Consider the following 24,069-nt stretch of genomic DNA (forward strand, 5'->3'; position numbering starts at 1 on the left):
AGTTTTATCAGAAATGTTCAGTAATTCAATTTTTTAAAAATTCACCTGAAGCAGATATGGCAAAATGCTGACATTTACCAGTCACATGAGACAGGTACATGGGTGCCTGTAATATTCTCTCTGCATTTTAAGATAGCTTTAGACTTTTTTCTAAATAATAATATTAAAAGAAAAACAGCTAGTTAAGAATTCTATCTCATAGAATTTTAATATGTGTAGATTGAGAGTTAATTGTCTAAAATTTTGAGGCAAGCAGCTTTATAATAATTATCTGGTTTAGAATGGAATCTCCATAAAAATAACAAAGCTGACAAGGTCATAAAACTACTGAAATGAATAAAGTAGATTCTAGAAGTATCAACATGCATAGTTCTCAAAATCATATTGAGGGGAAAAAGTAAGTTGCAAAATGATATGTACACTAAATGTATCATTTATCAAGAAAACTTAAAATATATAAGCATGCAAATATTGGTAATTAGGTAATAAAGTCTCATGACAGTGCTAGAAGAATACACACTTTATGATACTGATTACCTAGGCAAGGCGGGAGAAAGGTGAATGAAACTGGGGAGAGAAACTAGGTGACAGTCAACTCTCTCCGGAATCTTTGATACAAATAAAAAACCTGAAGCAAATATGACAAATATTTCACATTTGATTATTCTAGGAATTAATGTATGTTACTCTGGAGGTATATGCATTTTTAATTTTCAAAAGAAAAAGTACTAAAGAATTACAAACTGCACATAATTCAATAATATATAAGTAAAGCTTGTATACATCAAAAACCATGCTGTGACCGTTTTTAGAAATTATCCTGTTTGCTTTTTTGTGTGTTTTTAATTTTTTAAAAATCAAAGGAGGAAAAAAAATGAAAGCAGTGAAGAAATGTAAACATATATATACACAGATATCTGATTATATAAAAAGAAAAACCTCCACAATCACAAACACCGTAAGAGCAATCTATATAATTTGCTGCGTTTCCTTATTTTTAATTTTTGTCAACAGAAAAATAAAAGATGTTGCCTAATTGGAAACGTGACTTTCTATTATTAAAATTGTGGGAGTCCATTTTAATGTGTTTATCTCGCTGCTAGTCTGTAATTTATATTTCAGCGTGGAAATTTGTTTGTATGCATGTGACAGGTTAATGCAGTTTAAACATGCATTTTTCTTTCGTTGCTTGAATAGTTAAATCGTTACTCAAAGGATTTTAAGTTTCAATTTCAACCATGAGAGGATTCTTTGCTTTTTCAAGGTTAAAAATGTTTCTGGTTCAAAATGCTATTAATTAATGGCTACGTAGTGGCTCTACTTAGGGAATTGGTACCGACCCTGGGTTAACAGTGGAACTGTAAATGAGAAAACTTTTTTTGATGAAGACACGGGGATATTTTAAATTTGATCTGAGAGCGGCAGACAGAAGTGAAATGTAATTCCAGCCCGCTTAACTAGCAATCGTAGTTATGAATCGAAAGACATGTCATGTATAAGCATTTTTTTTTCCGTAAAAAAAAAAGTTTCTCGGACTCCGCCGGACACCCAGCTGGCGGAGGACCAGCGGGCGAGGGGGGGCGAAGCCGGCAGGCTGCCCAGAAGTTACGATCGGGGAGTTTTCTCTTTATTAAAATTACCTGGCTCACCAGCAGAGGCAAGAACGCGAAGACAAGATAATTTCTTAGGCTGTTAAAAATGACTTAGCCCGGTGGACCGCGCGTTCCGAGGGGGTGTCCTGCGGGCCGGGGCGGGTCCCGCCGCCCCCGCGGGCTCCGGTGCGTCAGGGGCGCGTCAGGCGGGGCGGGCTCCGCGCGGGCGGCGGCAGCGGCGGCGGCGGCAGCGGGTGGCGGGTGGCGGGTGGCTGGCGGCGCGCACCGGGCCTCCTGCTTCTCGCTCCGAGGCTGCGGGACGGACGCTCCCGAGAACTCTCTCGCCCGCGGCCGGCCGCGCTCGGACGGCGCGCGCCGGCGGCCCGGCGGTGCCAGCATGTCGGCTGCCGTGGCGTGCCTGGACTACTTCGCCGCTGAGTGCTTGGTGTCCATGTCCGCGGGTGCCGTGGTTCACCGCCGCCCGCCGGACCCCGAGGGCGCGGGCGGAGCGGCAAGCTCGGAGGTGGGTGCGGCGCCGCCGGAGTCCGCTCTGCCGGGACCGGGGCCACCGGGGCCCGCGTCGGTCCCCCCGTTCCCCCAGGTCCCCGCCCCCAGCCCCGGCGCGGGCGGCGCCGCGCCCCACCTGCTGGCTGCAAGCGTCTTGGCTGACTTGCGCAGCGGCTCTGGGGAGGGCTTCGGGGAGTACTCGGGGGAAGCTCTGCGTGCCTCGTCCGGCTCCTCCGACCCGACCCCGTGCTCCGGCTCGCCCCGGTGCTCCCAGCCGACCCTGGCCTCCAGCGCAGCGGAGGTATCCGGACCCGCGCGCTCCCCCGGCGCGCTCGTGGTCCCAGGCGCGCCAGCGGTCCCCGGAGCGCCTGCCCACCCTGGTGGGGTCCCTGGCGTGGCCCCTGGAGCCGGCCCCACCCCCGCCACGGGTTCAGTACCTCGTCGGAGGCCAGTCACACCTGCTGCCAAGCGCCACCGCTGCCCCTTCCCGGGCTGCAACAAAGCCTATTACAAGTCATCGCATCTGAAGTCCCACCAGCGCACCCACACGGGTGAGCGCCCTTTCTCCTGCGACTGGCTCGACTGCGACAAGAAGTTCACGCGCTCCGACGAGCTGGCCCGCCACTACAGGACGCACACGGGCGAAAAGCGCTTCTCCTGCCCCCTCTGCCCCAAGCAGTTCTCCCGGAGCGACCACCTGACCAAGCACGCCCGTCGCCACCCAGCCTATCATCCCGACATGATTGAGTACCGGGGGCGCCGTCGCACTCCCCGCGTCGACTCGCAACCCGCCAACCTGGTGGACAGCTCCGGCTCCGTCCCCGGGCAGGTGCCCAGCTTCACTACCTGCTTGCCTGACAGTCATTGCTGATAGCCGTCCCCTCAAGGACGATCCCCCAGGCCGTTGTCCTTGCTTTCTCTCAGCCCATCCCTCTTTCCCAGAGTGATTAGACCAAGGCACAGACTGGCTTCTCCGCTGTGAAAGTGGGTCCAGGCAGGCACGTTGGACCCTGGGGAGGGACTGAGGGCCCGAAAATAACAGGAATTCTTACAACACGTATATCATCCAAAAGGGGGGGGTTGCCTCAAGACAACCCTCAGGAACTTGTAAGAAGGGATGAACTCTGGTACTCTCTAGAGTCCTGAAGATTCTCCCTTCCATGGGAACCAGAGATGTGAAACTGGAATTCTCAGGTGCCTGAGGAGCTCCCAGTCTCAAAGGACTCTGGTGTTTTACCCACCCACCAGGGCGGACCTTGGAGAGGGTGTCAGGGGTGGCAGTCTTGGAAGTATCCAGGACTGGAATGGTGAGAGGCCTTTGGAAACAGAAATGATTTCTATTTCTGTAAATGGCAATGTTTACTAATGTATTTTTAGTATCTTTTAAACAGGGATCCCAAGTTGATAGGAGATTGATGTCGTCCACTCCCGATTGCCCCAGCTACCTCTTCCAGGAGAGGCCATGTAAGCGTCTATGTGGATGTATGGCTGGGAGATGCTTTTGGTGTCTGGGGAGTGATGCGAGTCTGTTTGCAGGTCCTATTGCAAGGGTTGGAACCTTGCAGCTGCGTCGTAGCTTTTCTTCTCATTTGGAGTCCTACTTGGAGGGGTAACTTCCTGGCCCACTCACAAGATTGGTTTAAAATTTTGGAAACAATCATAAAAGCACGAGAAATAAAAGGGTGGTCCAGGCTAGTTCCCACCTCACCAAGAGGGCAAACCCAAGTGACTGTGGGTGAGATAGGTCCAAACCAAGACCTCTCAGAACCATTGTTAATGTTCAGGGAAATAGGGGCTTTTGGTCCCAGCTGCCCACTCCCAAGTAACCTCAGGTGTGGTAGATTCTGTTCATTTCTTAGTGGCTAGCTAGGGGGTTATTTCCCTTGGGGTCTGTGCATTTTTGTTTCTGCAACAGGTGAGTTGGTGGTTTGGGGAGGGGAAGGTGGGAGTGGCTTCTTCCAAAGAGCTGGCTTCTCTCAATTTGGGGAAGGGACAGCAAGGCAAAAGTTATTGTCAAATAGAAGGACCCTTCTCCCCTGATCTTGGATTTCCTCCAAGTTACACCCTCAGGATCCCTCTCCCTCAATGCAGGAATTGAGCATTACCAGTATTTATTTTTTTTCCTCTATGTATCTCTGCTGCTATGAATGAAATTGTCAGCCACTCTGCTTATGTATGTGTGAATTGTTTAGATGTGACCCGTTCATTAGAGATGGGACTGAAAGGTATTTTCTTCTCTGGTAAGGTCCCCTTTGGCCCCCTCCTGAATATCTTATAATAGTCCATCGATCACTCTTGTGGAGGATGCCATAATATCAAAAGATAATACAGGCATTTAGTTAAACAAACAGCTTCCCCTCCCCCCTTTTTTTTTCAGATGAAGACACCGAGGGCTAGATAAGTTCAGAGTCATATGCTGAGTTGCTGGTAAAAGCCATGACTAGAACTTAGTTATTTGGCCTTCAAAGTGATTCCTTCCCTCAGGCTTGTTTACCCCATCTGGGCCCTCAGTCAAAAGACACCTCTCTCCCTTACTGCCTCTAGGATCCCCTCCTTCCCTATTCCCTGTCACTTCTATGTTCCTTCAAATGTCCAGTCCCCACTGAACTCTTTGCCTGTTGTGTTTAACCCCAAAGCCCTTCTCTTAGCAGGTTGAGTGCATTCTCTCCATCCTCACAATGTGGACTTAAAGTGAGAATGCCTCTTTAGCATCTTGGGAGAGACTTTATCTTTTATTACTTTTCAATGTCAGTTTCTAGTCCTGGGCACTCCAGCTTCCTTGAGAGAGTGAGTGATATGAACACTGGGACTCTGCTAAATGCTCCTACATTAAGTGAAGGAAGGGTATTTAGGAAGGACCCAAAGGGTATGAAGAGGTTCAGTGTTTCCTAAAGAAGACTAAGCAGGGTAGGTGGAGTTCTCCTTGAGTTACATGTGGGAAGAGGAGGCCCCCAATTGCAGAGGTGGGTTTTGGTAGTGGAAAGAGTCCTACCTTTGCTTGGTTTGTCTCCTCATCTGGGACTTGATAGGACGGGCACTCTAGGGCCCCCTTGAGAATTTTCCCCTTGGTCCTCTTTAGTAGGAGAACTGCCATTGGTTGGGTGGACCAATGAAGCTAAGAGGAGAGAAACTCCCCCTGACCATTCTGGAATTGGGCTCAAGAAAGCTTGACTTTTCCAATCACCTCTGATAAATAACTTTTGATTTAAAATCTCCCAAGTAGTGTCCTTATTTGAGTTCTTGCACCTTGGGGACTTTTGTCTGGGGGTGGCCTTTGACAATCTAAATGCAGCACATCTTTCAATGACTTCTCCAGGGATTTGGGGTGGTGGAAAAGGAGACAGACAATGGAGGCAATATTTGTAGGCTGGTCTTTCTTTGTCTGTGTACAGTTACCTTTTTCACTCCAGCAGCCAGACAGCTCTTGACAACCAGTTATTAGTCAGATGCCTTGAAAGGGGCTTCCTAATTTTATTAACACTTCTTCTGCTTCTTTTTTTTTTTTTTAAATCAGAAGGAGCTCAACAAATGAGTGTATCTGGGGTTTAGGTGGGGTCAATCTGAACCTCTGGGACTTTGCCCCACTCCCACCATCCTGAGTTCTGATGTAGCAATGACCTAGTAACAGAATCTATTAATAGAGCTCTTCCTGAAATCTACATTGGAAGGTGGGAATGAATTCCAGGTCAGACCTTGGGGATGAGGGAATTGGATCCCCTGCCCCTACTGGGTGGGGGAGAAGGGCTGAAGAGTACAGGCCTTGCCCCACCTATAGGGACAAGAATCTGTCATTGTCCCTATTTCCCTGTTCTCCTCCAAGTAGGGAACTGTATTGGAACACCACTCTTGACTCCTCTCTCTACCTCTAGTATTCTCATTTGTCTCCAAAGGAAGATTGTGTTCTCTGATACAGACATACAGAAGAAGGTTATTGTCTACACACACACACACACACACACACACACTCACTCTAAGCTATCTTCTCTCTTTTGGAACCTCTTTGCCTGCAATGTATATTGACTCTACTCAGATACAGCTTTCATATGGTAAGCACACCGGCTGAGTCCCAGGCCTGCCTTCCAGAGGCAGGTCTGAAGAGCACCTCTGTGTCTCCACTTTTGGAGCATCCATGCCACCTTGCAGCTCCCCCAGGTAAGTGTTTCCTTTGTATATTCTTTGGGTGAGTAATCCCAACAGGAGGAATTGGGAGAGATGGAAAAGGCAACAGAGGGATAGTATGAGAAAGTCCAATTTTGTCCATACATACAGCCTCATCAACAAAATACTGATCGTTTGATCCTCATTGGTCTGATTTCGGTATTTATTATCTAGTCAATTGAGAACTTAGAAAGGGAAGGAGTATGATTAGTTTTCTCCCTTAGGCTCCAACACATGTAAATATGCACTGGCTATTAAGTCTTGAGAAGTAGGCACTCTACTGGAATTAGGGGACCAAATTAAGATGTGTGGAGATGGAGCATCTAGTGTACCAGGGCACAGGCTTCAGTGCTTTCATGATCTCAGGCATTTCAGTTCTTTGGCCTTTCCAGGTTCTAGCAGCTTGTGGTAGCTAGTGTCCATAGGCAAATCACTGTTTTTTTAAGATGTACTGCATGTAGGGCTTTGCAAAAGTAGGCTTCACCGGTCACTGTGGCTGATCTTGATTCGTATAGGTATAGTTGAGACAGGCTTGCTGCAGAAGGGAAAGGCACTACTGAATGGAAAAAATTGTGCTGCCTTTTATTCTCAACCCAAATTGCAGATGAGGACTTTAAGGAATTTGATGGCATAAGTTCCATGTGTACTTCAAACAAATTTAGGAGAGTCTACTCTTAAATTCCTCTGGAGATTAGCAGCTGTCATTAGATTAGTTTCACCCAATTTGGGTTTATCTTGATATGAATTACATCTTTTTATAGGGCCTAGGAAGAGATGTATGGGAGGGGTCAAGTTCTTTAATTCACCTGGGTATCCAGCACCACTTTCTATTTATGTCCCAAGTTGGTTCCTGATGTGTTGACTCTATAAGCCCTGGCAGGAGATTTCAAGGACTCAAGTTATGCATTCAGTTACAGAGGAATGGTGGATTTTAATCATAAATGTAAAAAGAGAAATACAAAGGTTTGTTATATGGGGCTCTGAGATAGAGAGAAGCAATGCTATTCCAATTCCAAAGGTTAGGAAGAATGTTAAAGAGGGTTGCACCTGAATTCTTTTCTCCCTAGGAAGCAGGTCTATTCAGGAAATCAAGTAGGAACTATATTTGTTTCAAATATATGTTTAGATCTTGAAATCAAAATGTCATCAGTAGGAGGGTGAAAAATGAATAAAGGAAGACAGGCCAATTGAACTGGAGGAAGAGAAGGAAGTTGTGTTTTTAAAGGACACAAAAAGTTAACAATACAAATGGGAAAATGAGAAAGACCAGGAACCAAATGATGGGACTATAGAAGAGGGTGGTAGTTTAATCATTACAAATTAAAGGAGGTAATTGAAACCCAAAGAGAGATAATCGAAGAATGAAAGCAAACTCTCAGAAAGAAAATAGAAATGCCCACTGCCACCAGGGATCTCAGATCCAGGGAAATATTGAGAGGTACTACCTAAATCTGCAAAAAAAAAAAAAAAAGAGAGAGAGAGAGAGAAATCACCCCATCAACATAAGATAGGTATATTAGAATGTTACAGAAAATGTAGATATTTCCAACATTTTTAGCTTAGTCTCAGTAATATTACCATTGTAAATGAGAGCAAAACATGGCTTGGAGAATGTACAGAGTTAGGCCTCTACGGGAAAGCACTGGGTAAATAAGACTCATGAACTATATAAAAGTAATTAATCAAATTAATAGAAATTAGGAAGACAACAGCACGATTTGTTCCAAAATAATATTTGTTAAAACTCAACACCGACTTGTGATTTAATTTTAAAAACCTTAGCAAACTAGTATCAAAAATAATTCTAAAGACCTTAGCAAACTTGTATCAAAAATAATTCTTAAATGATAAGGAGCCTCCACGAAAAGCCTACAGAAAAAAAAAAAAAAAAGCCCTATGGTAAACATTGAACTTTGAAAGATTACAGGAATTCCTGTTGACCATGTGGTAAGATAGAAAGAAAATCTCAACAAACTCCAGATAAGCAGTCACGTAAAATTATAATGAAAATCTAATCCCAAATCCACATATTGGGAAATGTAAAAGCAAGCCTCTACATAACTCAGATAAAAGTGGCAATTATGAAAATTTAGAACTGAATGAAAACCAAAAGCACAACATAGCAGAACTTCTGTGATGCAAGCAAATAGCATTGGGGAGAAAGTAGAGTCATAGCCTTAAATTTTTTTATTAAAGAAAAACATTTTGAAAGTGAATGAACCAAGCTTTCAGCTCCAGAAGAGAAGGAAAATAAACCTAAAGAAAGTAGAAAGAGACATTACCATGGATAATAGAAGACATTGTCCCCAAGAGAGTGAAAATTGGTTCTTGAGGTCTGAAAAAAATGAAAAAAAAATGTTACATATTACAATGGTGTGGCTCTTCAAAAGATGGTATCACATAAACAGAGATATACTCTATGTGTGGTTTAAGATTTGGAGGGAAAGGAGAGGAAAGTTGTGATTAAGGCGGGGGAAAAAGTCTAAAAAGTCTCCTGAAGAAAGGTTGAAAAATACTGCCATAAGTAAAAGCAGAAATTAGTGAAACAGAAAAAGAAAATGAATAGAGTTGTCCAAAACATTTTTAAGAGCCCAATAAAAATAGATTTCTTTGGCAAATATGATTAAGAAAAAGGAGAGAAGGCACAAAAGATTATCAGAAATAAAAAAGGACATAAAATTATAATGCATGAGCTCATTTTTTAAATTAGAGAATAATACTAACAACTTTATACCAATAGAGTTGAAAAATATGTGGATAATTTTACAGTAAAATGCAAAAATTTCAAAATGGTAAGAATATGTAGAAAATATGAAACTGGAATAGTATTTTTTTTAAAATCTATCCCCAAAAAAGGCACTAGGTCTAAGCAGTTATATAGGCAAGTTCTCTAAACTTTCAAAAAACAGATAACTTCTATATTTTCTAAATTGTTTTAAATCATACAAAGAGAAAATTATCTAATTTACTTCATGTTGTATAGTTAAGCTCACCTTAATACCAAAACAAGGCAAGTAAAAGATAAGAACAAAAATACCACTTTTTTTGTTTATAGAGATGGATGCAAAAATCCCAAGTAAAATATTAGAAATTACATTTCAGCAGCAAATGAAAATAATAATGCATCATGATCATGTTAAATTTATTTCATAAATGCAAGATTAATTCAACAATAGAGCTCTATTGATATAATTCACTACATTAGTTGAAGACTTTCCTATATGCCAGCAATCATCAATCAGAAAAAATAGATTCCACATGCAGTAGCAATGAATAACATAAAGAACCTTTATAGACAAGACTATAAAACTTTTACTGAATAATGTAAAAGAAAATATGACTAAGTGGAGCTAAATAATGTTCTCGTAGATGATAAAACTCAATTCTATAAAGATGTCAGTCTTTTTTCAAATTTATATATTTAATTCAATTCTAATAAAAACTCCAAAAATATTTTTCATGAAACCTTTTTTTTTTGTTTTGTCTTTTTGTCTTTTCTAGGGCCGCACCCAAGGCATGTGGAGATTCCCAGGCTAGGGGTCTAATCGAAGCTGTAGCCACTGGCCTATGCCACAGCCACAGCAACGCCAGATCCGAGCCTCGTCTGCGACCTACACCACAGCTCACGGCTACGCCAAATCCTTAACCCACTGAGCAAGGCCAGGGATCGAACCGCAACCTCATGGTTCCTAGTTGGATTTGTTAACCACTGAGCTATGACGGGAACTCCTCATGAAACCTTTTCAAGGAATTATTACAGAAGATCATGTGGAGGTAGGGGGAGCGGTACAGAGGGAGAGTTGATTTGCTAGATATCAAAATATTACAAAGTATGACAGTAAAACAGTGTAGTATAGTGCAGGAATAGACAAATAGGTATGTGGATTGAAAAAAGAACTTAGAAGTGTGAATACAGAGGTTGGCACGTAAGAGATAATGGCACTTCATGTGAATATGGAAAAGACGGACTAGTCAATAAATTTTTCTTCATGAGAAAATGAAACAAACTAAAATATATTACATTCTATCCCAAATCTCTCAGAAAAGTCAATCCCAGATGGTAAAGACCTAAACATTTATAAGCTATCAAAGGTATTAGTCAAAAAAAAAAAAAAAGGAAAATATCCTTGGATAAAGAAGACCTTTTGTTTAGGACACAAAAATTTAAAAAACAAAAATTTTTAAAGGAGTTCCCACTATGGCACAGTGGGTTAGGAATCTGACTGTAGCAGCTCAGTTGCTGCAGAGCCACAGGTTCAATCCCCCGCCCAGCACAGTGGTTGAAAGGATCCAGTGTTGCTGCAGTTGCAGCATAGGTCATAATTGCAGCTTGGATTCAGTCCCTGGCCTAGGCACTTTCATATGCCTTGGGTGTGGATATAATTTTTTAAAAAAAAGAAAGGAAAGACAGATTTGACTGCATCAAAACTCTAAAATATTTTACATCTGAAAACCTAAGCAGAATTAAATATCAAGCTATACTCTGAAAAAAAAAAAAAACAGGCACAGGATTAATATCCAGAATACACAAGGAACCAAAAATTTAAGATATAAGGACAAAAAAAAAGTGGTCAAAGGATAGTAACAGGCAGTTTAAAGAAAAAAATGAGAATTAAGAGATGGTCAGTGAATCTTTAGCCTTATATATATATAATACTTTTACTCTTTTTAAAATGAAAATATCTCCATTTATTTCTTGCATATATTAAAAAAAACTGAAAAATATTTTAAAGGAGGGGAAAAATTACTGCTGGTTAAAAAAACAAAAGCAGATGGTAGGGTAGGAAAGGATACACCAGGCAAATGTGAATAAAAGCAAGCAGGAATGACAAGATTAATATTAGAGTCAAAATAAAATTCAAAGTATAAAACAGTAGGCAGAGATGGATTTTTTACATGGATAAAAATCATAGTACACTAAGAATCTAAAGCAATCAAGAACTGTTTTGCCCATTTATTAGAGGAGCTCTAGTGCCTATTCCAGGATTTGGACAGGGGTTTCTTCTTCCATCCCTCCCTAGAGACCCATTCAGAGAAATTCAGAGACCCGTTTCCTTTTTCTAAAATCATTGCTGGGGTAGGGGGCAGGGTGGGAGTGCCCACAAAGGTTAAATCACAAAGGAACTGAATCCAATCTAAATTCCCTTAGGAGAGAGTTTCCATCATGGCTCAACACCCGACTAGTATCCTTGAGGACAAGAATGTGGCTTTGATCCCTGGCCTCCCTCAGTGGGTTAAGGATCTGGTGTTGCCGTAGGCTGCAGATGTGGCTCGAATCCTGTGTTGCTGTGGCCCTGGCATAGGCTGGGAGCGAAAGAAAGAGAGAAAGAGAGAAAGAGAGAAAGAGAGAAAGAGAGAGAGAGAGAGAGAAAGAGAGAAAGAAAGAAAGAAAGAAAGAAAGAAAGAAAGAAAGAAAGAAAGAAAGAAAGAAAGAAAGAAAGAAAGAAAGAAAGAAAGAAAGAAAGAAAGAAAGACAATAAATTAAATTCCCTTCGGAAAATCTCCCCCCACCCCCAGGTCTTCCTTCATTTCTTCTCCTTTAGAATCTTGGTGCCTCTCACTTTTTCACAAAAGTTCTTGGTGATTCAGAGCTTGACCCAAAATGCTAGTTCCCCTTTCAAAATAATTTGGTTTAGTAAAGGGGAAGAAAAGAAAACCAGTCTAAAATGTGCAGGATGGTAGCATCCTGTCTCATCTATAGCTAATTGCATCTTACTAGGAACACTTCATCTTACTAGGAAGCTCTCACTCTTGTTAGTGACAGAGGAAACCTTGTAATTTGTCAAACTCTCTCAGGGCTGCCTCCTTCCAAGTGTCTCCCCACTCCTTCACACCATGGTTTCTTTCTTCCTTCCTTCCTTTCATCTTTCTTTCTTTCCTTCTTTCTTGCTTCCTTTCATCTTTCATCTTTCTTCCTTCCTTCCTCCCTTCTCTCTCTCTCTCTCTTTCTTTCTTTCTTGTGGCCATACCTGAGGCTACAGCTTGCATTTGGGACCTACACTGCAGGTTGAAGCAACACAGGATCCTTAACCCACTGAACGAGGCCAGGGATCAAACCTGCATCCTCACCAAGACAATGTCATGTTCTTAACTAGCCACAACAGAAACTCCTCCACCATGGTTTCTGAAAGCCAGGAGCATATGTATTCTCATCATGGCAGAAAGGGAAGCAGTCTCAGGACTGTGTGCTGTGGTATTCTCTGAGTACTCATTTTGCATAACTATTCTGGGATCTCTGGGCATATAGTGCTTGTGCCCAATGAGTTACAAACAGGTCCAGTCTGGTTCTTTTGGCTGCCTTTCTCATTTATCTGCTGGAGCCAATGGACCTGCTACAGTCTCTAGCTGTGAGGTCTCTGTTGAATGCAACTGTCTCATCCCGAATGCAGACTTCTTCTGGACCTGGGGTTTTCTCAGCATTTCTGTATCCTCTTGCCAAAGTATAAAAAATATTCTGGTTCCCCTCCATGTCACACCAAGGCCACAGGGAACTGGGGGACAGATGCAGGTCCATCTGTTTAGATATCACTCAGTCATTTCCAAATTACTTTTTGAATGGCAGCATGTTGCCCTTGCACCATGTTGAACTTGGAGTGGAAGTGAAGGACTAGCCCGGAAGTTACAGATTCTATCTCAACGTATTTGGGTTCTTGATACCATGTTCATCTTCCCCATTCTGGGCCAAGGCCCAAGGGATGAAGAAGATGGGTTCCCTCTCAAGGATCTAAGCACCAAGTAAGTCTCATTTCAATCCCACTGACCTTCTCCTTCTTCTTAGCTCTTCCAGCTGGAAGAACACTTAACTTCCTCACTCGGTAAATGGCAAATCACCACTGTCATACTCCAAGTCTTCTTTGCCTGTTGATTATAGTAAATTTTTTGTCCAGTCTACATGCTTTGCTTTTAGTATTTAAGAGTGTTTGAAATTTGGAGCCTATTTTACTTTCCCCAAAGAGCTTTCAAGATTATTATTTAGTTATAGGCTTCAAACGCTGCACTAGAGTCATTATTTACCTCTGCATTCCTACTGTAACTATCATGATTTTTTTGAGGCAAATGGATGGCCTTTGGTTAAAAAGATAATGGTCACATGGAATAAAATAGGGAAAAAAATTACATTACTATTCTTCCAAACATATCTCCCTCCCACCAATTTTCAGTATGGTTCAAGATTAAATTATTAGTTCTAAAGGAGGAACTAAGATAAACCCTCCACCCCCAACTCATTGGGTTCTATCAGGGGAACAAACTTACCAAATGTAAATAAAACAAAAGGAAGCTTAAGTCTATCTTCTACAGACCCCTAGAATCAGGAAATGTCCAAGGAAAAGGAAGGAATACAGTGATTACTGCTCCAAGCAGGGTCTGTATGGCTTATGTAGATGGCAGAGAGGGTATCAGCAGCATCCTGTCACCCAAGGAGTTCTGGGTCCACTTGTGCAGTCAAGAGTGGGACAGCAATGTGGTCAGTGGGTTCCAGCAGGGGTCAGCAATGGATTGAACTGGAATGCATCTAGCAGCCCCAGAGGCGGTCCTAGAGGCTTTCCTTCTGGGGCTATGTGTATTCATGGCTTTTACATAAAAGAACCAGGCTTTCATTGACAAGGACATACATTTCAACAAATATTTATTTAGCACTTAGAATGTGTCACGCACTGTTATAGGCATTTAGGATACAAAGTGAATAAAACAAAGGTCCCTGCCCTTATGGTCTTATATTTTAGCAAAACATCTGTAGAAAGTAACAATAAGTATAAAGCATATTAGGTAATAAAAGATAAGGAATTAATAAAAAGTAGAATAAAAATTTTGTAAATAAGGTAAAATAAAATAAAATGTTGGTTTTAAAAAATAAATAAAGAGTAGGCTAAGTAGTTTCAGAGTGCTGGATGGGAGTAAGGGTTAGATTGAAGTAATAAACAGGGTGACTTGGATAGGCTCTGTTGTACAAATGAGATATGAACACAGATTTGAAGGAGGGTGAGGAAGTTAGCCAGGAGCTATCTGGGAGAAAATTGTTCAAGCAGAGGGAACAGCCAAAGAAACAACCCTAGAGAAGGAGACCAAGAAAGAGAGAGGAGACTGGCGTGGCTGGAACAGAATTATGATCTGAAGGAAGAGGGGATGCCGGATCATGTGAACCTTATAGTCAACAACTTGAGTTTTTTCTCTGGGTGAAATGGAGAGTCACTGGACTCTAGGCAGAAGCATGATATGATCTGGCTTATGTTTAAAAGGATCATTCTGACTGTTACGTTAAAGGGGCTTAAACAAGGTGATATGTTAGGAGGCAGTTTCATTAATCTAGATGATGATGGCTTGGGCTAGAGTGGTGGTAGAGGAGCTAGTGAGAAGTGGTCAGATTCTAATATGTTTTGCAGGAAAATCCAATTGAATTTCCTAAAAGATTGGCTATTAGGAGTAAGAGAATAAGAAGAGTCAGAGTGATTCAGTGTGGTTTGGCCTTAGCAGCTGGGAGGATAGAGTTGCCATCAGCTGAGATGAGGAAGTCTAGAACTGTGGGCAGGTTTGTAGGGGAAGAACAAGTGTTCAGTTTGGAGATGTTGAGTTTGAGAGGTATGTTAGACGCCCCAGGGGAAACTTGGAATAGTCAACGAAATAAGCCTGGGGTTTGGGAGAGAGGTCTCGGGCTAGAGATTAAAAAGTTGGGAGTTAACAGCATATTTAAATTTCATAATCTAAATCAGATCAACAAGAGAGTGAATGTAGAGGGAGAAGAGAAGAAGTGCTAAGACTGATCCCTGGGACAGCCTAATGTGAAGAATTGAAGGAGTTGAGCAGGAACCAGAAAAGGAGCTGAGAAGGTGTGACCAGTGAGGTAGGAAGAAAGCCAAGAGCATGATGTCCTAGAAGCCTAATAAAGAAAGTATCCAAAAAGGGGGTGGTCTACTTTATCAGACGATCATACCAAGTAAGGAAGGATGAAGGCTGGGGAGCTGGCCCTTGGCTCCCGCCAATCGGCAGTCATTGGGGACCGTGATAAGAGCAATCATGGTAGAGTGGTAGGAGTCAATGCCAGATTGCAATGGAGTTGAGAAAGAACAGGAGGAAAGAACCTGGAGACCAGAGCACTGGGCACTATTTGAGACATTTTTCTGTAAATGAAAGCAAAGAAATGGAATAGAAAAAGTGACTGCTTTTTTTTTTTTTTTAAGATGGGGGGGAAACCCAGCCTGTTTATATGCTAATTAAAATGATACAAAAGGGAATAAAAAGTTGCCAGTGCAAGACAGAGATGGGGAAAAGTGCAGGAGTGAGATCCTTGAGGAGGAAAGGACAATGGGCTCTAGTGCACAAGTGGAGGGATTGATTTTAGCTAGGAACATGAATATGTCATCTGTGAAGCATGAGATGTTCGGATTTCTCCCCAGACCTTACTACAGTGACACTTTAATTGCTGTTACTAGTACAAAATCTATGATGGGGCATTTGCTTTCCCAATGAGTTTCCAGGTTGGATAGTGAAAGAAAAGAATCCAGAGTTCCCATTGTGGTTCAGTGGGTTACAAACCCAACTAGTATCCATGAGGACCCAGGTTCAATCCCTGGCCTTGCTCAGTGGGTTAAGGATCTGGCATTGCCATGAGTTGTGGTGTAGGTCACAGACGTGGCTTGGATCCCGTGTTGCTGTGGCTGTGGCGTAGGCTGGCAGCTGCAGCTCCTATTTGATCCTTTCCCTGGATAATTCCATATGCCACAGGTGCAGCTGTAAAAAAGCAAAAAACAAAACAAAACAAAAAAAGAAAAGAATCCACCAAGAGTTTTGAGATGTTAAATTCTGAGTTTCTTATCATATACATCTTTTTCCTTAGATTACCAATATCTCATAGTTTCTCATTGCAGCACTTTTTTTTTTTTCCTTTTTAGGGCCACACTTGTGGCAAATGGAAGTTCCCAGGCTAGGGATCTAATTGGAGCTACAGCTGCCGGCCTACACCACAGCCACAGCAATGCCAGATCTGAGCCATGCCTGCAACCTACACCACAGCTCACGGCAATGCTGGATCTTTAACCCACTGAGCAAGGCCAGGGATCGAACCCGCAACCTCATGGTTCCTAGTTGGATTCATTTCTGCTGCGCCACAATGGGAGCTCCAGCAGCACCATTTTTAAAGCTGAGTGGGAGCATTTTGTTCTCCTTTATAACTGGAATGACTGAGACAGATGTGATCTTCTACTCCATTTTGGTGACCTGTTGGCCATTAACTATATTTTCAATAGGGAATCCTGCCTCATTGCCCTGGAGGCCCTGCATGGATTAAATCCCAGTCAGGACCACTGTGATTGTTCTCAGAGTCTGGCCTATCCTGATGTAGTTCCTATGGTATAGAGGTAGTTTTTGTTCTAGAGTCCTAGAAAATAGACTCAGTGGGTTAAGGATCTGGCATTGCAAGTATTGCATAGCTAATGCAAAACACTTCTCAGACAACTGGCAGTTTAATGGGTTTGGGGTCATAGACAATGTCACAATGGAATTCTCCTGTGATATTTATGGGATTCTTCTTTAGCCCCTCACTGTGGGTGTTTTAGATCTAGGACTAAAGGTCTCAGGACCCATTCTTTATATTTAGGGGAGACATAAGGCATTAGGTCACCCTTCCTGATATTTTCCAGAATACCAAATTCGGTTCAATAAGGGCTGAGAATTACTTTTCTCCAGGGCTTTAATAGGAGCTGGTGGTGGCAATGTGAACATCTAGAGGTTGAGAGACCATTTTTAAAGACTCCACATTCATGGAATTCCCGTTGTGGCTCAAAAGAAACGAATCTGACTAGCATCCATGAGGATGCAGGTTCAACCCCTGGCCTTGCTCAGTGGGTTAAGGATCCAGCATTGCCGTGAACTGTGGTGTAGGTCACAGACATGGCTCGGATCCTGTGTTGCTGTGACTGTGGTGTAGGCCAGCGGCTACAGATCCAATTCGACCCCTAGCCTGGGAACTTCCACATGCCTCAGGAGCAGCCATAAAAAGACAAAAATAAATAAATAAATAAATAAAGACTCCACATTCTGCTAGAGTTCTTGGAGGCATATCATGTAACAAGGAAGGCTTAAGAGACAGAGGCCAGTCAGAGTAATGGAGAACTCAAGGGCAGAGTGATTATCTTCTCCCATGTACTGAGCTGAGTCCATCCTGCTTCTTGGACTCACTTCTTGGTTCACTCGAGGGAAGAACTAAGGTAGAAGGCTGGTGGGTGAATAGGTAGATAAACTGGAATAAGATGCTGGTCACTAGACAAGTTGACAAGGCACTGAAATCTCCTTCTTGGAATATACCTTCAGGAGAGAATCTATGTGACAATAGACATTTAATGCGCTGAAGTCAGAAAAGGCACTGACATTCTAGAGCTTGGATATGTGCAAATACCTCTGAATGGGCTCTAGATAGAGACATCATTGATACGATCCTGCATGAAAATTCTGAGGGAGAGGGGGACACCAAGAAAGAGGTCTTGCCGTACCACAGAGTAGTATAAGTCAGAAGAATTAATGCAACCACAGTTAAGTACGCTGAAAGTATGTCACAGAGCATCACAACTGAAGGAGATGCTGCTGGCTGGAGTGGACAGAGACCTAAAAGATAGCCTGGGCCATATCAAAGGCAGCAAATAATTGTGGTAGATGTTATACCTGAGCCAAGCTAAAGACCCCCACAAAATCTCTATGAGGCAATCTGTGGTCAATCTTTTTAAGAGGCTATATGGGAGAATTAAAGAGATGAGTCGAGGAAAAAGCCCCCTACTGAAGGCTATCAGGCATAATTGATGAATTTTCCCTTAAAGCCACAAGGCACCAAATAGTGCCATTATCATTTGAGGTCCCAGCAAGAAACATATGGCACAGTCAGTTGGGTCAATAAAGGGAAGTTTAATAAAGGCACTATCATCAAAGATGTGGGCAGAGGTGTAGCAAGTATCCTGCAACTAGTAACTTAAGGTGCCATTACCATTCCTAGGCTTGAAGGAGTGAGAGGAGAAGCCCAGCAACAGGTTACCAGACCTGAAGAGAAAGAGTGAGAACTGGGTAGGGAGGTTACCTGACAGGCTCAATGTTCTTCAGTTAAGGAGTAAAGCCAGCTTATAGCAAGTCTGCAGGGAGGGAACCAAGGGGAAAAAAATGACCCAGATCTCACTCTCCTCCTTCCATTGTACTTCTTCTTCTTTCCTTACTCATTATTGGCAAAACCAGCTGGAAGTCAGAGAACAAAAGAGTACTTTGAATGGGTCAGACTTCTGAGGATGAACAAAAGCAAAGAAAGGTAGAGAGTGGATATGAAGAGAAATCAGAAGATTTTCAGCAGAATATCAACAATTTTGGAGGGCTAGAGGAATGCCGGTGGTTCTTTTTTCTTTGCAACTTGTTTAGATGGCAGAAGAAAATATCTATTCACTCAAAATAGGGGATCTAGACTACACATTATGGAATTCTATGTTTATGTTACATTCCTCAAGAAGGGTTAATTAGTATGGTATAAATGGCATGGCAAGTAAGATCAACTTTGGAAAACATTACCTTTTACCAATTTATGATTTTAATGTTCTTTTATCCATATTAGAGAGCAAGAGTAATACATTTCCATTATAGGACACTTAAAAACATACGTAAACCAAAAAGAGAAACCTGTCTTGTAATCCCACATTCTAGCAATAATCACTGCTAATATTACATGTGTTTTTAAGTTTCTTAATCATACCTTAGATATATACTGGTATTTTTTAACTTTTTATTTTAGCGTATATTTTTTTTGTCTCTTTAGGGCTGCACCTGCTGCAATATGGAAGTTCCCAGGCTAGGGTTCAAGAGCTAGAGCGGCCAGCCTACACCACTGCCACAGGAACGCAGAATCCAAGCTACATCTGAGACCTATACTATAGCTCATGGCAACACCAGATCCTTAACCCATTGAGCGGAGCCAGGGATACTAGTCATCCTGTATACTAGTCGGTTTTGTTACTGCTAAGCCACAACTGGAACTCCCTATTTTAACATAATTTTAGATAGGGAAGTTGCATTAACAGTACACAAAATTTCCGTATACCCTTCACAATGATCATCCAAAATGTTAACTTTCACCACATTTGCTTTATTCATCTCTTTTTCTCTTTCTATGTGTGTGTCTGTGCATGTGCACACATACAAACAAATATAATATACATACACACATTTTTTCCTGAATCGTTTGATAGTAGTCAAATGTAGAATCTAACAGAGGTAAGTTATACCAGTACTCTTAACCATCAATATTCCCAAATGCAATGGGAAAGCCTCAAAAGTAAATAAGAGAAAAACAGAGATAACATAATCCTTACCAAGGAATTTCCATCAAAACAGACTTATCTAGAAATTAAATACCTTTAAAAAATTTAAAATACACTGGGGTCTTATTGCGATCCTGAGAGAGACAGGCAGTGATGGCTCCTGGGTGACAAATACCCAGCCATCCACCTATGTGTGGAGATGAGACTCTTTAAACCGGGTTAACCCGAGAAATATTAGAGAGCTCGAAAGGGACCTCAGAAAGTCAGCTTTGAGCCAGATCATGGACAGCCAGGCCAGTGATGCTCCATTTCAAAGATGTTGTTGCTAGCATCTCATCTCATTTACAGTGTAGTGTACCATTGTGGAGAAGTCAGTTCCAGGTGTCCAATTGTCAGTGCTTGGTTTAGAAGACAGAGAAATTAGTCATTCCTGCCTGGACATAAACGACTTTCCCAACAGTGGAACCACCAGGGAAAGAAGAGAAATTAGGGCCTTCTGTTTCCTGTCAGATGCTGATTTAAGTAGGATAATATGTTGGGACTTGGTTAAATATTTTTTTTCTGGCATAGCATATCACCTTGAGAATTGGCATAAAATAGAGCCAGATGCTAAATGCCTTCCTGGATTGTTTTCTGGAGTTGGGTCTATTTCCCTGTGGTGTACAGTTGAGGATATCAGATGGTCCATGCTGTTAAAAGCCAAACAGCAAGATACTTAGCAACAGGGTCAAAGCACTGAAGAACAGCATTGAGCTGGATGTCAGTTGACAGGAGCCAAGAGAGTCCAACTCAGGCTTATCAAGGAGTAGCACATGCCTAGCTGATCCCAGACTTATCCCTGTCTTAAAAGAGAAATTGCATTCTTTTCCTTAGAAACTGCCACATGTTTCAATTAATTTAGGAGACTGCCTCTTGACCAAAAAGAGAAAGACTATTTTAACATAGTCATTCCTTGCAGAGTGGTTTTCCTAAGGATAACTACTAATGTGCTGTAAGGGAGGCTGGTGATTGGTAGTACAGGTGAATGTCTTCTTAGCCAAAGGGCTGGAAGAAGTTCAGGAGGAAGAAATGGAGAAGAGATGGTATGGGAGGGCTACCAAGGAAAAGAGAAATCCAAGGCTACTCCCTCACCAAGTTCCCAGTTCCTGGAAGGAACTGCACATGGATTCCCCAGAAGTTAGCTGCAGAGAGTGGATGAGATTGGGGGCTACAGTCCTCAGTGGGACAAAGATGCACACACATAAAAGGAATGTGATGGGAGGATCCCAGTTGGAAAGTAGCCAGAGGAGAGCTTAAGAGCAAATCGCCTCTCAGTGGAGCTCATTGAAACTACTGCCTTGCCCACACCATGCCCATAGACAGTGAGCCACAAAGAGACATAAACAAACCATCTCTTTGTGGGAAGCCCAGAGGGAGCTTTCTACCTTTACTAGCTGTTCTCCCCACTCCATCATCAGAGGGTCATGTGCCAGGGAAAGATGGCTGAGAGCCAGACTGCTTCCCAAACTAAACCACTAGAAACTAGGTGAATATAGGGTTTTGAAGAGACCTTAAAATCACATATAAGATGTAAGTTGTGGAATGAATAGCAAGGGTCATAAGGACTGGAAATGACTGTTCTGGTAGGTGAATCACTAGGAATCAACAGGGAAGGGAGATTCAAAAAGATAGATCATAGCAGCCACTAGGAAAAAATTAATTTTATACCCAATAGTTGAGCTTCATCTCTAAGACATTAGACACTCAGATACTTATATCCTCCCTCTCCTAAGACCCCTAGATTCCGTCCTACTTCTCTTCTGTTTTTATCCTCTTATTACAGTGGCAACCTTATCAAGGATCAAATGCACACCAAACAACATCATAACCTCCCTTTTAATCTGTTTTCCCAGTGGCATGAGGAACCCAAAATGGTCAGGAGGAAGTCTCAGCTTCTAGTTCAGTGGGACTATTGTGAGACCTTGGGTATTAGGAGTTTTAAACAATCAAAGTGGGAAAGGGGTGAAAAAAACTTTGTAAGTGATATGAGAATCCCACTCCAACATTTAGCTTTTTCCATGTATTGTGGCTTTGAGAGAAACAGCCCCATGTATAGTCCTGGATCAGAACACATACCCTGACAAGCATCCCAATCTTATAAAAGCAGTCCCCCTGATGACACTAAAACTGAGTCTTCAAAAGCCTTTCTACCCAGTGACTTCTGATGATGGTGAAACCAGGGGCATAATCAACCTTTTGCTCTTCTCCTTTTATGAAAATGTGAATTTCTTGGTCCAAAACAAAGTTGTGTGAAATATTGTGTTAGTGAATCAACACTAAGTCCAAAAGTTACACTTATAGGAGAAAAAGGGCAGGAATGGGAAACAAATTCATATCCAGAAGTGTTTATTCCAGTATGGGGAAAGGGAAATCCCATCCATGACTGAAGGGATTCAGTGTAAATCATTCACCACCATTCACCTGAATGTAAAGGCTCAGATGTTGTTACTGCTCACAGGTTAATAACCTGAAAAAAAAAATCATGTTATTGAGCCTATGTATAAACTCCAAATCTGCCCCTATTTCACTTTGTTTATGAGCCCATGAAACAAGCTCTCAGTGCTGGGATAAAGACTGATTGATATCTGCATGAGAGGTCATTTTATCAACTTGATAATTCAGCCCTCTCTGTAATAGGAGGCTTTGGGTGAGCAGCCACAGCAGGCAGGGATATTCTTACACTCTGGGTTCATTCTGAGCTGTTCATTCATTGATTCTGTATCACTCAGGGTTCCAGCAAAAACAAATTATACATGCAAACTAAGGTATTTCAAGGAGGTAACACAGTTATTTACAAAGATGTAGGCAGCATGTAGAACAAAGAATAGAACAGTTCCCCAGTGCCATTATCACACCTTGACCCAAAAGCAGAGGAAGAAAGGGAACCCAGAAGGACAAAGTCATGTAGAGAAGGTCACCTGAAGGAAACTTGTGACATTCTTTTGAGATAACCAAGAGGGAGAGAGTCAAGGGACTACATCATTTGACTTCGATGACCTTCTTCCCTCTCATCTCCTGCTATAGGGTTCGTACTTACCAAACCCAACCAGAAGCCGCAGGACAAAGGGTGCAGACCAAAGAGGTCAGCCTCCCAGAGCAGAGAACAGGAAATGGGCAGAGAGTTGGAAAAGGGTGAGGAGTGAATCTAGAAAGGCACACGGGAGATATCCAGCACACATTAATTCAGAAATTATTTTATCAAGTTCACCTATTATTCCAGATAGAACAGAACAGTCAAAAAACCAAGATTTTAACCTCATGGAACTCACAAAATATACACATAAAATATATAAGATATGCACAAGTAATTAATGAGAAAATAAAGCAGGGAAGAGATGTAGAAAAATTGCGGCTTAGGAAGATTATTATCACAATCTTAAATAAGACAGCAGAGAGGGCTTCAGGGAAAACCTAAAGGAGGTCGGGAGAATACCTTGAGCAGCAGACCACAGATAGGAAATAGCAAGTGGAAAGGTTCTGAGATATGAATGTACTTGGCGAATTTGAGAAACAGAGAGAAGGCCAGGAGATGAGGTGGACTGAGCAAGAGGGATATAGTATTAACGGGTAACATCAGAGAAGTGAAAGAGTGGAGGAGGCAGGGTGGAGACCATACCATCTACATAAGGCTTGGTGGGACATTGAGAGAAACTTGGGACAGACTCTGATGGGAAACCACTGGAGGGTTTTGAACAGAGAAGCAGCATGATCTGACACGTGCTTACATCATCATTCTAGATGCTGTGTTGAGATAGACTGATGTGGAGAGGGGAATCCAGGTTAATTTAAGAAGAAGAGACCAGTTAGGATAGGAGAATGTGGCAATAATTCAGTCAAGAGACAATGATGGCTTAGACCATGATGGTAGCTGGGACAGTGGATGGTAATGGTGACAGAACTGGCTGAAAGGTTGGATGTGGATGTGAAAGTAAGGGAAGAGGTTGACTCCAAGGTCTTTTGGTTACTTTTTTTGGAAGAAAAAGTAATTGCTCTTTACTGAGATAGGAAAGATTACAGAAAGTCTGAGTTTGGTGTATATTGTCCTGAATGGATTTTAGGATCTTGGTTTTGGATATGTTTGGCATCCACGTGGAACTGTGAAGATGGATATATGAGGTTGTACTTTAGAAAAGAGGGGAGATTTAAATATGCATGGATATTTGTATGTGGTGTGTGCAGTGCCCTGGAAAACAAGGAGAGGTGATCAACTATGACAAATGCTGCTGATATTTAAGTTATGATTAATTACCATTGGAAGAAGCAATGCAGGTGACATTCGTAAGAGCTGTTTTAGTAAAGTGTGGGGATATAAGGCGGTTTGAAGTGGGATCAAGAAACATGAGGGAAGAAATATTGGAGATAGTAAATATAGACACTCCAAGGAATTTTGCTAAAACAGAAAGAGAGGAAAATGGGGTCAATATAAAATTTGTAAAGACAGAATAAATTTTTAAAAAACCTCTTTTCCGAACCTCACTGCCACCAATCCTCCA

At 42.1% G+C, this 24,069-nt stretch overlaps 1 protein-coding gene across 2 annotated transcripts; it reads left to right on the forward strand.

Moving 5' to 3' along the window:
* The first annotated feature begins 1,734 nt into the window (after positions 1-1,734).
* Positions 1,735-4,003, forward strand: KLF14 (KLF transcription factor 14). 2 transcript variants are annotated; one of them, XM_047763547.1, is made up of 2 exons: positions 1,990-2,284; positions 2,465-4,003. In XM_047763547.1, the coding sequence occupies exons 1-2, from the start codon at positions 1,990-1,992 to the stop codon at positions 2,968-2,970; spliced, it is 801 nt and encodes a 266-aa protein (XP_047619503.1). In that variant the 3' UTR covers positions 2,971-4,003. The 2 variants fall into 2 exon arrangements, with proteins under 2 accessions (XP_047619502.1, XP_047619503.1); XM_047763546.1 differs by having other exon boundaries at positions 1,735-4,003.
* The last annotated feature ends 20,066 nt before the right edge of the window (positions 4,004-24,069 follow it).

This window comes from Phacochoerus africanus, chromosome 16 (genome assembly GCF_016906955.1).
Source record: "Phacochoerus africanus isolate WHEZ1 chromosome 16, ROS_Pafr_v1, whole genome shotgun sequence".
In the NCBI taxonomy this organism is placed as follows: domain Eukaryota; kingdom Metazoa; phylum Chordata; class Mammalia; order Artiodactyla; family Suidae; genus Phacochoerus; species Phacochoerus africanus.